General features: G+C 39.0%; 1 protein-coding gene across 2 annotated transcripts in view; it reads left to right on the top strand.

Moving 5' to 3' along the window:
* The window catches only part of STK38L (serine/threonine kinase 38 like), an 81,721-nt gene that overhangs the window by 35,858 nt on the left and 31,596 nt on the right, over positions 1-14,267 (top strand). Inside the window, exon 1 of one of the 2 annotated variants that reach the window (XM_032855203.1) lies at positions 224-330. The exons of the other annotated variant lie outside the window; for it this stretch is intronic. Coding sequence (XP_032711094.1) covers positions 324-330 — 7 coding nt within the window. The 5' untranslated portion in view covers positions 224-323. Of the gene's footprint in view, positions 1-223; positions 331-14,267 lie in introns of those variants that run through there. 2 annotated transcript variants of the gene reach the window in all.

The following is a 14,267-nucleotide window of genomic DNA, read 5'->3' as shown; positions in this document are numbered from 1 at the left end:
GTTTGGGAAGGTCATCAGAACAACCATTGACATTTAGGGAGCATGTGACTAAGGCTCAGACATTGTTCAGTGCTCTAATGTCTATCTGTCAGCCACTTTATTAAAACTTGTTAATATGGTTTAAGTGCTCAGAATAATACCTACACTTCATAAAGTACTTAATAAACACTAGTTATTAATTCTTGCACACTATCATTGTCTCTGTTTTGTAGATAAGGGCACTGACACCCTGAGAGCTCTCAGAGTTCGCCAGTGACAGAGCCAGAATTTAAATCCAGGCAGTGGAACACCAGTCTGGCAGCCAACAGTTAAAACTGGCTGGTATGGGAGGTAGGAGTGTGAGGTCACTTTCATGTTGCAATTTATATACTTCCGGATATTTTCACGTTTTTACAGGAAACATTTTGCTTTCATAAATAGAAAAAGATATGTCCAGTTTGGAAAGAAAAAAGGACATTTTTATATTTTAGAGATCTTATTTCATGTTATAGAATACCCAGGGCAGAATCCAGACAACTGGATGTATGTACACTTAGCTTTGCCCTCATGCTCAGCTGCCATGGACAAGGAGTGCCCGTGATTCCATGTGGTATCTAAGATTTTGAAAACCTCACTTTGGGGAATATTTTCATGAAGAAATCATCATAGATAGAGGTGGGTCCCAGGCTGAATTTTGTTCACTTCATGGCAGTTAACTTCTGTAATCGAAAATCCTAATCACTTTCAAGAAGGCTTTAGTCATAATATTTTGGGTTTACTAGAAAGTTTGGAGTAAAAATGTCATTCTTCCATCATCTGAAAAGCAGGCCGAAACCAGTTATTTGATCCACAGATCTGTAATCCTAAGACAGTAAACAGTGATTTAGCGTTGGACTTGGACATTAGTGTTAGATCTCATGGACACCATGTAGTACAGAACTTGGCCCGGGCTGTCAGTGTCCTGAGAGCCAGCTTCTCCACAGGGTAATACAGAGTCCCAGAGGTGCCACCACACCATGGACTATCCCGCTAGGTTGGGAGCTCCAGTGGAAGGTCGAGTGACTGGTTCTAGTCCAGGTTTGTCCACCAGGTAGCCAAATGACTGTGGGCCTCACTTCTGTAAAATGAGGGAGATATTATAGCTTCTGTTGTTGGGTGCTGTGATTCTAACAGTCTTGCGTGTTGCTGAACTAAATTTGCCACCTTAGACCTTTAGTGAAATCCAGAAAAATACTGAACAGAATTGAACTCATAAACTGATTTATGGGAGGATTTGCCAGTCTACCCACTTGAATTACAGGATATCCTTGATGACAACAAACTATACAGTTTACTTTTTATTCCATCTTAGGCATTTTTTACCTCGCCTATATTTGTTTTCCAAATAGACTGGAATTGTGTTCTAAAGATCACAAGTCAATCAAATGGTATGACCCTGTTTGGTACTTAGCTGATCAGCTGTTCAGGTATTAATTATAAAGGTCATAGCACTAAAAACATTTTTTTCTGCCTTAAAGATTTAAGTGCCTTAAATGAGGTGAAGTAGCTTCTGGATTTTCTCACGGTTGCAGAAGGCAAGTAATCTGAGTGTTTAACACAATATCTGAATCTTATGAGTCACATGGTATGTCTGCTTTTAGCTGGGAGCAGTTTTTGTTGGTCACTTGTGATGGTCAAAAAGCCTCTTGGGAGAGTTTAGATGACTCAAAATAGCTAAAAGTAACTCAGAGCTACTTACATCTTAAAATTGTAAACTTGGTGATACCATGTTTTATTTTTAGTCTAATCTAATTCTTGCCCTCAAAAAGAATTGCTGCTTCTCTTAGGATGTTAGATTAGTCTGATCTCTTTCAGTGAGTGGTTGTTTGAAAAGGAACAGTGAACAAGAGAATGCAGTAATAATTTTAAAACTAAAATTAGGGAATATAACAGGAATTGGTACAATAAAGGAACCTACATCTCTCTTGAACCTCTTCAGTGACATAGAAGCTTTGAATATTTTTGAGTGAATGGGAAAATTCAACCACGAGCTTATATTTTTAATCAAAGTCATTTCTGGAAAATTCATATTTTACATCCTCACTTAAACTGAAGCCTGTTTTCAGGTTTCCTTTTGGGTGTGAAGGTCATTCTGTTTCTTTCTCTCTCTCTCTCCCCGATTCCCATTCCCATTCCACTTACTTTTAAGAAAGTGAAAGGCAGGAGTTCAAAGATGAGAGCTTCTTCCAGTTGGAACACTGAGTGATGAAAGTGTGTGAGCTGCTCCCCTTTCCTTTACAGTGCATCACACCACCTCTCACCATTCCATTGGTTTTTCTCTGGTCACACCAAACCTTCACCTTTTAGCACAAAATAGGCATTTTTTGTTATACTGGTGCTTTATATCAGGCTGTATCTCCTTTAAAGAAGGAGTAAAGAGGAGTGTGGAGATCTTTGAAGCTAGAGCCCTCATTTTGTCTCTTATGATTTTGGGGTAGTTCCCTTACCCTAAATAAGACATGAAGTTAATTGAGGTAAGACTTGTGCTGCCTTGTGTTTTGATTTTGAGATGGGCCTTTGGAGTCCCCAGTAGACAAGCTAGTTAAGAGAGTGACAAACAGTTTGAGCCCTTGTAAACATGCATGAGTATAAACCACTAAAAATCTGTTTTCCTAAAAAGAAATGTAAGATATGACTGGAAAACTTTTCAGAATTCTCATTAGTCTTGTGGTTTGTATTTAACTTTATTCCGTGACTCAGACTCTTTTTGCTGTTCCTCATTATCCTCCACTAAACCAGAACTAAAAATTTGGTTCATAGGAAAAAACTCCCAAGTACAGAGTACCTGGAAAACCACCTTTGTGGGCTGAAAAATTCAGTTTAATTTCCTTTTACTGCTCCCATGTCTGTCCTCACACAATTACTCTGAAGTACTTCTTTTTTCTTATTATAAAAATCATTGTTTTCCCATTATGGAAAAATTAGAATCTTTAAAAAATGATAAAGGACAAAATCTAAACTATCCATAATTTTATGCCATAATTTACCCCCCCCCTTTTTTTCCATATCACTGAGTTCATATTTTACCTATAGATAGAGCTTTGTATCCTGTTTACTTCGTATTATTTCTCATGTTAAATTTTTTGGGGGAAATTTTCTTCAGTATTTCTGTGGTATTTCATGCTATCATCATTCCATCAATCATTTCACCTAGTTTTAATCATTTGTTTTATTTGCTATTTTAAATAATGCTTTGATTTAAAAACAACTCTATAAATCTTTGCTGCAATTTTTATTATTTTCTTATGATAGATTCCTAAAGGTAAAATTATTATGTCAAAAAACCCTACAAAACCTTAAGTTTCTTCATAACAATTGCTATACTCCCTACCAAAAGGATTATATTCCTATCAATTAACATAAGCACAGGGAGTGATATCATCAAGGTGGTAACATAGATTGTTTCCAACTTCAGCCTCCTTCATAAGAAGACCAACTAGCAACTACCTATAGACAACACCATTGTAATAATCCCAGAACCTAGGTATGAGGCTGAAGCAACCCCCTGTATCACAGAAACTGAGAAGGACCACATACTCTGAACTCATTGCCCCCCACCTCCTGCTGTCCTGGCCGGCACAGTCGTACTGAGAAGGGCCCCCTGGGCCTATGGCTTTTCCAGTGGAAAGGAGAGCCCAAGGTGGACATCCAGCTCCTCTGGCCTTGTGGGATACATCCAGGGATGTCTACTTTGGTCTTAGCTCACAAGGCTTACTGGGAAAATCTGCAAGGCTCTACTATTGGGGATCAGATAGAGGAGGAGGCTGGGGATATACCACCCAGTGCTCAGATCTTGGTGGACCAAATTTCTCTTCACAGTGGTACCTGAGCAGAGACTCCAGCCAGCTGCTCTGCCCATCTGCAGTGCCAAATCAGTGGCAGTGGCCTTGTCTATTAGGGAGCTTGATTGATAGGTCTGCCTTATTTGGGCCCAGCCAACAAGCCATACTGACTATGGAGTGTGTTCTGTGGCCCCACATGGGCAGGACATTCACAACTCTGTCCAAGTGCTGAGTATAGCCTCCATTCCCATCTGGCCAAAGAAACTGTGCAGCCACAGGGCCTATCCTACAGCCCCGCTTGGGCAGGGAGCCAAGCCAGCAGCCCTGGCGAGTACACTATTTAGTATAGCCTCTGACATCGCATAACCTGGGAACCTGAACAGTGAGCCTGGACAGATCCAGAGCCCAATCTGTGATACTGCCAGGTTGCCGAGCCCACCCTACAGTCCTGCCTTGCAACAGAGTGCAGACTATGGCTCTGCCTGATTGTTGAACACCGCCTCCTGCCTCCCCGAGGCAGGGAGCCCAGCCAGCCAGTGACCTGTCCAAGTGGGAGCATAGCCTGCAGCCTCACCTGGTGAGGAAGCTTGGACAGCAACCCTGTCCATTTGCAGAGCACAATCTCTAGCCCAACTAACTATAGAACACAAACAGAGCCCCTCCCAACCAGAGAACTCAGCCAGCGATCTTCTCCAGCAGTGGATGGAGCACAGCCAACAGCTTACCTGGTTGTGAAGTGCAACCCGAGACCTTGCCCAACCTTGGGGCACAGCCTATAGTCTGTTTGATTCCAGAGCATAGTCAGAAGCACAAAACCTGTCTGCAGCCTTCCTCAGCATGGAGACCAGCCAGAGCCACCATCCAATCGGGAAGCACAGTCTGAGACCCCACCCAAACAGGAGTGATTACAAAGCCCAGGCCATAGCCCTGCCCAATCTGGGAGTCCAAACAGTGGTACCACCATCCCAGGGAACATAGCCTGTGACCTCACTTGACCAGAGGTAATTGTAGAATCCAGCTAGTGGCCCCACCTGACAGCAGGCACAGTCAGCAGCTCCACCTGATCAGGGAGTCCTCCTACTGCCCTTGCTCGAATGTGGAACCCAGCCAGCAGACTCACCCAACTACAGACCAGGTAGTTGCACCCACCCTAACTTCAGAGCATGGGTAGTGGCCTCACCCAACTAGAGACCCTGATAGGAAGCCCTGCCTGCCTATAGATACTACCAGCTGCTATTCCAAGCTGAGCTGACTTGTGAAGGTCTTTCCCTGCTAAACCTATAAAATCTGGGGGAAGAGACCAGTTACTTAAATGGCAGATACCAACACAAGGAATCAAGGAACACGAAGAATCAGGTAAACATGACACTACTAAAGGAAACTAATAGAACTCCAATAATTGACCCTAAAGACATAGGGTCTGTGAACTATCTGACAAAGAATTCAGAATAATCCTCTTAAAGAAGCTCAGTGAACTACAAGAACACACAGACACACAACTAAATGAAAGTCAGAAAACAGTACATGTACAAAATGAAAAGTTCAACAAAGCTTTTTGATGGAAACTATTAAAAAAAAAAACAAAACACCAGAAATTCTAGAGCTGAAGAATATAATGAACTCAAGAATTCAATGGAGAGCTTCAGTAACAGACTTAACAAAGTAGAAAAAAGAATTAGTGAATTGAAATATAGGAAAAAAGAAGAGTGAAGCAAGTCCACAGACTTATAAGACACAATTAGGAGATGCAAATACATATTATGAATACGTATATTATTATGCATACCCAGAAGAGAAAGGGACAGAAATCTCTTTAAAGCAAGAATGAGAGGGGTGTCTGGGTGTCTCAGTCGGTTAAGCCTGCAACTCTTGGTTTCAGCTCAGGTCTTGATCTCGGTGTTCTGAGATCAAGCCTCAAGCCCTGTATTGGGCAGCACTCTCAGCACAGAGTCTGCTTGTCCCTCCCCCTCTGCTCTTCCCCCTGCCCCCAAATAAATAAAATAAAATCTTAAACAATAATAAAGTAAGAATGGCAGCAAACTCTCTAGACTTGGGGACAGAAATGGACATCCAGATTCAGGAGGTATAGTGAATCTCAAATAGATTGAACCCAAAAGGGCTATACCAGGATACATTATAAATTGTCAGAGGTCAAAGAAAAAAGAGAATTTTGAAAGCAGCAAAAGAAAACCAATTTGTTTATACAAGGGTGCCCTCATAAGACTATAGGTGGTTTCTCAAAAGAAACCTTGCAGTCCAGGAGTGAATGGATGTTATATTCAAAATATTGAAAGAAAAATACCTGTCAACCAAGAATACTATGCCCTAAAGCTGTCCTTTACAAATGAAAGAGAGATAAAGACTTTCCGAATCAATAAAAGCATTACCCCAGACCTAATTTATAGGAAATATTTAAGTTGTGTTCTTCAAGCAGAAATAAAAGGATTCTAATTAACATCATAAAAACATACGAATGTGGGGGTGCCTGGGTGGCTCAGTGGGTTGGGCCTCTGCCTTCGGCTCAGGTCAGGATCTCAGAGTCCTGGGATCGAACTCCACATCAGGCTCTCTGCTTGGCAGGGAGCCTGCTTCCCCTCTCTCTCTGCCTGCCTCTCTGCCTACTTGTGATCTCTTTCTCTCTCTGTCAAATGAATAAAATCTTAAAAAAAAAAAAAACCAAAAACATACGAATGTATAAAAACTCACTGGTCACATTCTTTTTTTTTTTTTCTTCTTTTAAGATTATTTATGTTTTTTAACAGAGAGAGAGAGAAAACAAGCAGGGAGAGCAGCAGGCAGAGGGAGAAGCTGGCTTCCCACTGAGCAGGGAGTCTGATGCAGTGCTTGATCACAGGACCCTGGGATCGTGACCTGAGCTGAAGGCATACACTTAACCAACTGAACCACCCAGGTGCCCCCATTGGTCACATTCTTAAATATTGTAATGGTGGCACATAATTCACAACCCTAGCTTAAAAATAAGCATCTTATAAAAATAAGCATAACTATAAAAACATTATCAAATATATAATATCAAAGTGATATAAATTAAAACACCAATAACCTAAAATATGAGGGGTAGAGAAATCAAAGTGTGAAGTGTCTGCCAGCTACTAAAGTTAAGTTGTTCCTAGTTTAAAACAGGATGTAAACTATTGATACACTATACGTTAGCTAGTTGAACGTAATAATAAAAAAATAGGATGTTATCAGTGTAAATCTCATGATAACCACAAAAAACTTATAGTAGAAACACAAAAGATTATCATAAAGGAGTCAAAGCATACTGCCAAAAAAAGAAAAAGTCATTATTCATAAAACAAGTAGCAAAATAGGAGGCAAAGAAGAAAGGATATACAAAACAGAAAACAACACAATGACAGTATTAAGTCCTTATCTGTCATTTCTCTAATCAAAAGATACAGAATAACTGAATGAATTAAAAAACAAGATCCAATGGTGTCCTCATTTAAGCTTTAAGGACATACATAGACCAAGAGTGAAGGGTTGGAAAAAGTTATTTCGAGCAAATGGAAATCAAAAGAAAGCAAGGGATAGCTAAACTTAAATCAAACAAAATAGACTAAGGTAAACATGGTCAGAAGAGACAGAGAAGGTCATTATGTAATGATAAAGGGGTTAATTAAGAATATATAACAACCGGGGCACCTGAGTGGCTCAGGGTTAAAGCCTCTGCCTTCAGCTCAGGTCATGATCTCAGGGTCCTGGGATCGAGCCCCACATCGGGCTCTCTGCTCAGCGAGGAGCTTGCTTCCCTCTCTCCCTCTGCCTGCCTCTCTGCCTACTTGTGATCTCTCTCTCTGTCAAATAAATAAATAAAATATTTTTTTTAAAAAAGCATATATAACAACCATAAATAATTATGCACCTGATGTCAGAGTGCCTAACCTATAACACAAATACTAACAGAACTAAAGGGAAATAAATAGTTATGCAATAATTGTTGGGGACTTTAATACCCCCTCTCAATAGTGGATAGATCGTTCAGACAGAGAATCAATAAGCGGACAGCAGATATGAATAACACTAGGCCAAATGGACCTAACAGATTAAAACAGAACATGCCATCCAACAGGCCACAAGACAAGTCTTAACAAATTCAAGAAGACAGGAATTATATCAAGTATCTTTCTCACCACAATGGTGTGAAACTAGAAATCAGTAAGTAATAGAAGGAAAGCTAGAAAATTCACAAATACATGAAAATTAAACAACACACCCCCCAGACAACCAGTGGGTCAAAGTAGAAATCAAAAGAAAAAAAAAATTTAAATATGAAACAAGTGAAAATGGAAACCCAACATACCAAAACTTATGGGATGCAACAAAGGTGATTCTAAGAGTTATAGTAAGTTTATAGTGATAAATGCCTACATTAAGAAAAAAAGTAAGATCTCCAATATCCTAGCTTTACTCCTCAAGTAACTACAGAAAGAAGAATAAACCAAGCCCAAAGTTATCTGAAGGAAAGAATTAATAATGACCTGAGCAGAAATAAGTAGATATGAGGAAAACAATAGAAAAGTTTAACAAAACTTTTGGTTGTTTTTTTGAAAAGGTAAACAAAAGTAAGAAACCTTTAGCTAGACTAACCAAGAAAAAAAGAGGATTCAAATAAAATAGAAATGAAAGAGACGATATTATAGCTGATCCTATAGAAATACAAAGAATCCTAAGAGACTACAGTGAACAACTTGGCGCGAGCAAATTGGATAGCCTTAGAAGAAATAGATGAATTTCTGCAAACATACAATCTTCCAAGACCGAATCCTGAAGAAATAGAAAATCTGACCAGATCAGTAATAAGTAAGGAGATTGAATCAGTAATCAAAAATCTCCCAGCAAAGAAAAAACTCAGGACATAGGTTAATATATATAAGGAACTCATGTAACTCAATAGCAAGAAGAGCAAATAATCTGATTAAAAATGGACAAAGACTTGAATAAACATTTTTTTTTTCCCAAAGAAGATATTCGGATGGCCAACACATAAATTAAAAGGTGGCTAATATTACTAACCTCCAGAAAAATGCAAATGAAAACCAGCATGTGATATTATTTCACACCTATTAGGATAGGTATTATCAAGAGATAGCAAGTGTTGGTGAGGATATTGTAAAATAGGAAATCTCATACACTGTTGGTTGAAATATAAATTGGTATGGAGGTTTCCCCAAAAAACTAAAAATAGAAGTATTCTATGTTCTAGTAATTTCATCTCTTGATATCTGTGCAAATGAAATGAAATCATTGTCCCAAAGAGAGAGCTGCATCCCTGTGTTCATTGCAGCATATTCACAATAGCCAAGACATGGAAGCAACCTAAGTGTCTACTCATGGGTGAATGAATAAAGAAAATATGGTATTTCAATATAATAGAATATCATTCAGCCATAAAAGAGGACAGCCTGCCACTTGTGACAACATAGATAGACCTTGAGGGTATTAGGCTAAGTGAAATAAATCAGACAGAAAAAGACAAATACTGTATGATCTCACTTATATGTGGAATCTAAAAAAAATAGCTATTTTTTTTTTAGCTAATAGCTAAAAAAATTGAACTTATAAAAATAGCAGTTTGATTGGTGGTTGCCGTGGGCCCAGGGGTAAGAGCAGTTGGAGGAGGAATGGGTAGAGGTGGCAAAAGTGTACAAAATTTCAGTTCCAAATTCTGGTGATGTGCTGTCCAGCATGGTGACTATAGTTAACAATACTGTACTGTATATTAAAAAGTTGCTAAGAGAGTAAATCTTAAAAATTCTTACCACACACACAAAAATTTTAACTATACAATGTGATAGATAACTAACCTTACTGTGGTAAATGATGTGGGTATACATGTATCTATGTATCAAATCATTACTTGGTATGTGTTAACATTGCAAAACATTATATGTCATTTACATCTCAGTAAAGCTGGGAGAAAACCACACACCAACACACATGGTGTATGAGAAAGTCATCTCATGATAGCCTGGACCAAGAGGGTCTCCCCCTAAATTATGGCTATTTTCACATAGGGAACATATGTATTATTTTGAAGTTTCCATATCCTTGATTTACTTGGGAAAATTGAACATTTTCTAGATGTTAGCTATTTTTATTTGTATATTGTCAATCAGTATTATTTCTTTATTATTAGGGTCCTTATTTTCCCTTTACAATTTTAATGTTTAAAAAGCCATTTTACAAGCTTTTCATATATTTTAAGAAATGAACTTGTTATTTTAAAGATATACCTTTATACTTCAATATATACTTTTTTTTTTTTTAAGATTTTATTTATTTATTTGACAGAGAGAGACAATACCGAGAGGGAACACAAGCAGGGGGAGTGGGGGAGGGAGAAGCAAGCTTCCTACCAAGCCAGGAGCTGATGAGGGGCTCAATCCCAGGACCCTGGGATCATGACCTGAGCCCAAGGCAGATGCTTAATGACTGAGCCACCCAGGTGCCCCTCAATATATACTTTAAATACATGCTGTTATTTTGCAGTTTTTTCCCCAAATACTGTCTTTTACTCTTGTTTGACATCTATATATGTAGATTCCAAATTTTTATGTAATAATATGTAGCATTATTTTTTAAAAAAAGATTTTATTTATTTGACACACAGAGGGAGAAGTCACAAGCAGGCAGAGAGGCAGGCAGAGAGAGGGGGGAAGCAGGCTCTCCGCGGAGCAGAGAGCCCAATACGGGACTCAATCCCAGGACCCTGAGATCATGACCTGAGCCAAAGGCAGAGGCTTAACCCACTGAGCCACCCAGGTGCCCTATAGCATTATTTTTATTGTGATTTTAAAAATAGAGTTCTGCCAATTTAAAGATCAGATAATTACTCATCAATATTTCTTGTAATTTTTTTGAAGTTAGACTTTTTACTTCCTCTTTTCTTTCCTTTTTCTTTCCTCTTTAGTTTTTATGGTCACATTTTTGAACCATTTGAATTTATTTTGCCCATTGGAGTGGAATGAACATCTGGCTTGCTTAAATAGATAACCAGTTGTTCCAACCCATTAATTGAATAATTCTTCCCTTCCTTCCACAATGATTAGATTTCCTCGTAAAAAGGCTAACTTTTTTTTTTCTTGATCAAGGTTTTCTTAGGTATTTTATGAATGTTGTTCTTCATCCCCTTCTCTTTGCTACTTTCAGGAACATTTCCATTTCTAAATGTACATCTTTAGAGTTCACATTTTAAAGCCTAAATTTTAAACTGAGTCTGGTGACATAGCTCAGACAGAATCAGACTTAAACTTATTTTCTTTCCTACCACATTAGCTCTTATAATTCCTATTCTTGTTAGTGCTATCACCATTTACCCACTCATCCAATCTGAAACCCAGAGGTAATTATAGATTTCATCTTTCCCTCTGAAGATCTGAACCCATCTTTTAATCTTTTCTGCTACTATCTTAAATTAGGCCCTCATTCTTTCATACTAAACCAAAGACTGTGACTTCAGCTGCTTACCAGAAGCAGTCAGGTAATAAAATGTGTGGAGGATGCTGGGCAAAAAGGAGTAGAAAGTTGGTGGCCTTGTGCAGGATGTCCTGTATTGCAAGGGGGCAGCTGCCTCTCTATTCCAGGCAGTAATGTGGGCTCATATCTGACTGAGCTGATCAAGAGGACCAAAAATCTGAATTCTTATGTGAAGTCTTCTAATTTCTTTTTCTTCTTTTTTTTTTTTTAAGATTTTATTTACTTATTTGGCAGAGAGAGAGAGATCACAAGTAGGCAGAGCAGAAGACGGGGGGGGGGGCAGGCTCTCCGATGAGCAGGGAGCCTGATGTGGGGCTCGATCCCAGGACCTGGAGATCATGATCTGAGCCGAAGGCAGAGGCTTAACCCACTGAGCCACCCAGGCGCCCCAAAGTCTTCTAATTTCTAAGTCACAGTACAGGCTAAGCATGATATGACTGCAGGCCACAAGTTTGTAATCCATGACTATGTATTACTGCATCCCCCTAACCTGATTTACATCCCTTCAATCTAATCTACTCCCAGGCTTTTTGCCATCCTCCCTGTACTAGCATCCTCCATCTGAAGTGCCAAACGGATAGGATTTGAGAGGTATAACCGAACTAACATGAGTTATGTAACAACTAACATGTAACCGAACAACATGAGTTAGCTCTTTGGTGACTTATACATAGAAACTACATCAGGTGGAGTTGTCATACAAAGTCAAATTTATTTGCACCTAATAAGGAGGTCACAGGGAATAACTTCCAAAGCTGTGATTCCCCAAGCAAGAATGAACGGGTTCCTTTTATTTAGGGTTAGGATGAGTATTTAGAAAGGGGATCCTTGTCATTGTATGTAGAGGCAGCCATATGGTCATACATGTGCCTCAAGGAAACATGCCTAGACATACATTGTACATTGTGTTAATGAGGCTTGTGCTCCTCCTTGGGTGGAGAATTTAGCATGCTAATGAGGTAGAGGTCACTGGGGTCACTCCTGGGTCCGTCTGCGCATGTGTGAGTTAGTGGATAAGTTCAAACTGGGCCTCTGGAGCTCTTCCCCATGGCAGCTGTTACAGCTTGAGGGGTAGTGTTGGTTTCTGTCATGGGATGCTGTGCCCATTAGGTCTTTGCCTGAGTTGAAAGATAACCTGGAAAGAAGAACTTAAGGAAAATGTGGGACAAAGGTAGGTAGGTACATGCAGGTGGGTGGTAAAGTTCAGGTCTTATGGTCTTGTTGGTGACAGGAGAATTGGCTGCATTAAAACATACACCATTCTTAGCAGAGTTCTTGATACTTGAGTAATAAGCCCTCAGGAAATGTTATTTATTGGCCACTACTTTTTACTTATTAAAAGCCCTGAATGGCTCCCATTTGTGCTTAGTATATTTTAACATGACAGAAAGGTATTTTATCATGACTCCTACCTGCCCTTCCACCTTCATCTTCTGCTGTTTCACTGAATATACTCAAGCCATGTCTACACTGTATGTCAGTCTGTTTCACACCCTTACACTTCTTCCTCCTCTGACCTGTCCATCTGACTTGTGAACCCTTACTCCTCCCCACCCACCCCAAGATTCAGTTCAAGTATTTCCTCTTCTATAAAACCTTTGACTATTCTTAAACCCTTGGAGAGCTAATTTCTCCCTTTTTTGCATGCCCATAAGATGGTGAACTCCCTAAGGCAGAGACTATATTTTATCCTTCTTAGTATTCTCAGTAATGTGTGCAGTGCTGGCACATGGTATAAATCTGCAGTATATATGAGCTGGAAATAATACAACCAGGAAGAATGAGTGCTGGAACTTGAGCCTTCACCTGACTGAATTTCTTGCTCTTCTGAATATACTGCCCAGAGGAAAGAAACTGTGGCTGCTATATCCTTAGGGACCCAGCATATACAGTATCCAATCTGAGGACCTGTTGTAGCTTGGGGCGTTATGGTTGTGACTAAATGCATTTAGAAGAGTTTTTATACTCCAAGGCAATACAGTAGCATTAAGGATACTCATTCCTCTGATACATAGTAGTGGAAACTAAGGTGAAATCCCCAGTTAAGTAGTGTGTTTGGCCAGTCAGGTAAAACAGTTCTGTTTTCCTACTTTAGAAATTTGATGGTAAATGGTTGGAGACACATCTATTTATAGGTAGCTTAAGTGCCAGATTTGTTATCTCCTTTCCCCAGGCTTGATAAACGAAAGAATGTTGGACTTAACTATTGGTAGTGTCTACATTAATGAATAGGGGAGTCTGGCAAAAACACGTGAACAGGAAATTCAAGGGCACCTAGTGTTGTTTTTATCAGTCCAGGAATTCTAGACTTGCAAATTGTATCCTGTTCTTTTTCTGACTAAAGAAAGGGCTTCAGTAAAAGACAAAGGACAGTGTTAAATCCATTAGAGGAATAAATTTGCAATATAATAAGTGCCAGTCATCTAGATCATTCTTTGTAATAATTTGTTCACTTCTGTTGTTGGTTTTGTTCAATTTGAAATTTTTAAAGCCAATTTGTATCTAGTTAGAAGGAAATTATTTTTTCTTGTTTTTAAAGCTAATTTCTAAAGGGCATTATTTAATCAAGACTAAGGGTGGGATTTTGGCTTTTTCTGCAATTGTCTCTCCCAAGGAGGATTTTTTTTCTGAAGTTAACCTAACACTAAATGATTCTGTAGTTTTTAACCCAAAGAAAACTATTATGTATGAAACATGTAATTTCAGCTCTATTAAATTTGAGTTCTGTTACCATCATTTACTGAATGCCTACTGTGTGCTCAGCACTTCACCCGGTGTTGTAATACTTTCATTACAAAGACGAATACCAACCAAAACCAAAGATGGATAGGTTTTGCTCTGATTTGTTTTTTAAACACGGTACACGTACTTGCAGGTATGTGTATATAAGTAGAGTAGAAGGACTTAATCATGATTAGATGATACGGTGTCTGGAAATTGTTTTTCATTACTCAACATCCACCT

The sequence above is a fragment of the Lontra canadensis genome, unplaced genomic scaffold (genome assembly GCF_010015895.1).
Source record: "Lontra canadensis isolate GAN:19392208 unplaced genomic scaffold, GSC_riverotter_1.0 scaffold9, whole genome shotgun sequence".
In the NCBI taxonomy this organism is placed as follows: Eukaryota; Metazoa; Chordata; class Mammalia; order Carnivora; family Mustelidae; genus Lontra; species Lontra canadensis.
The sequence above is the reverse complement of the archived record's forward strand: the minus strand, read 5'-3'. Positions and strand labels throughout refer to the sequence as shown.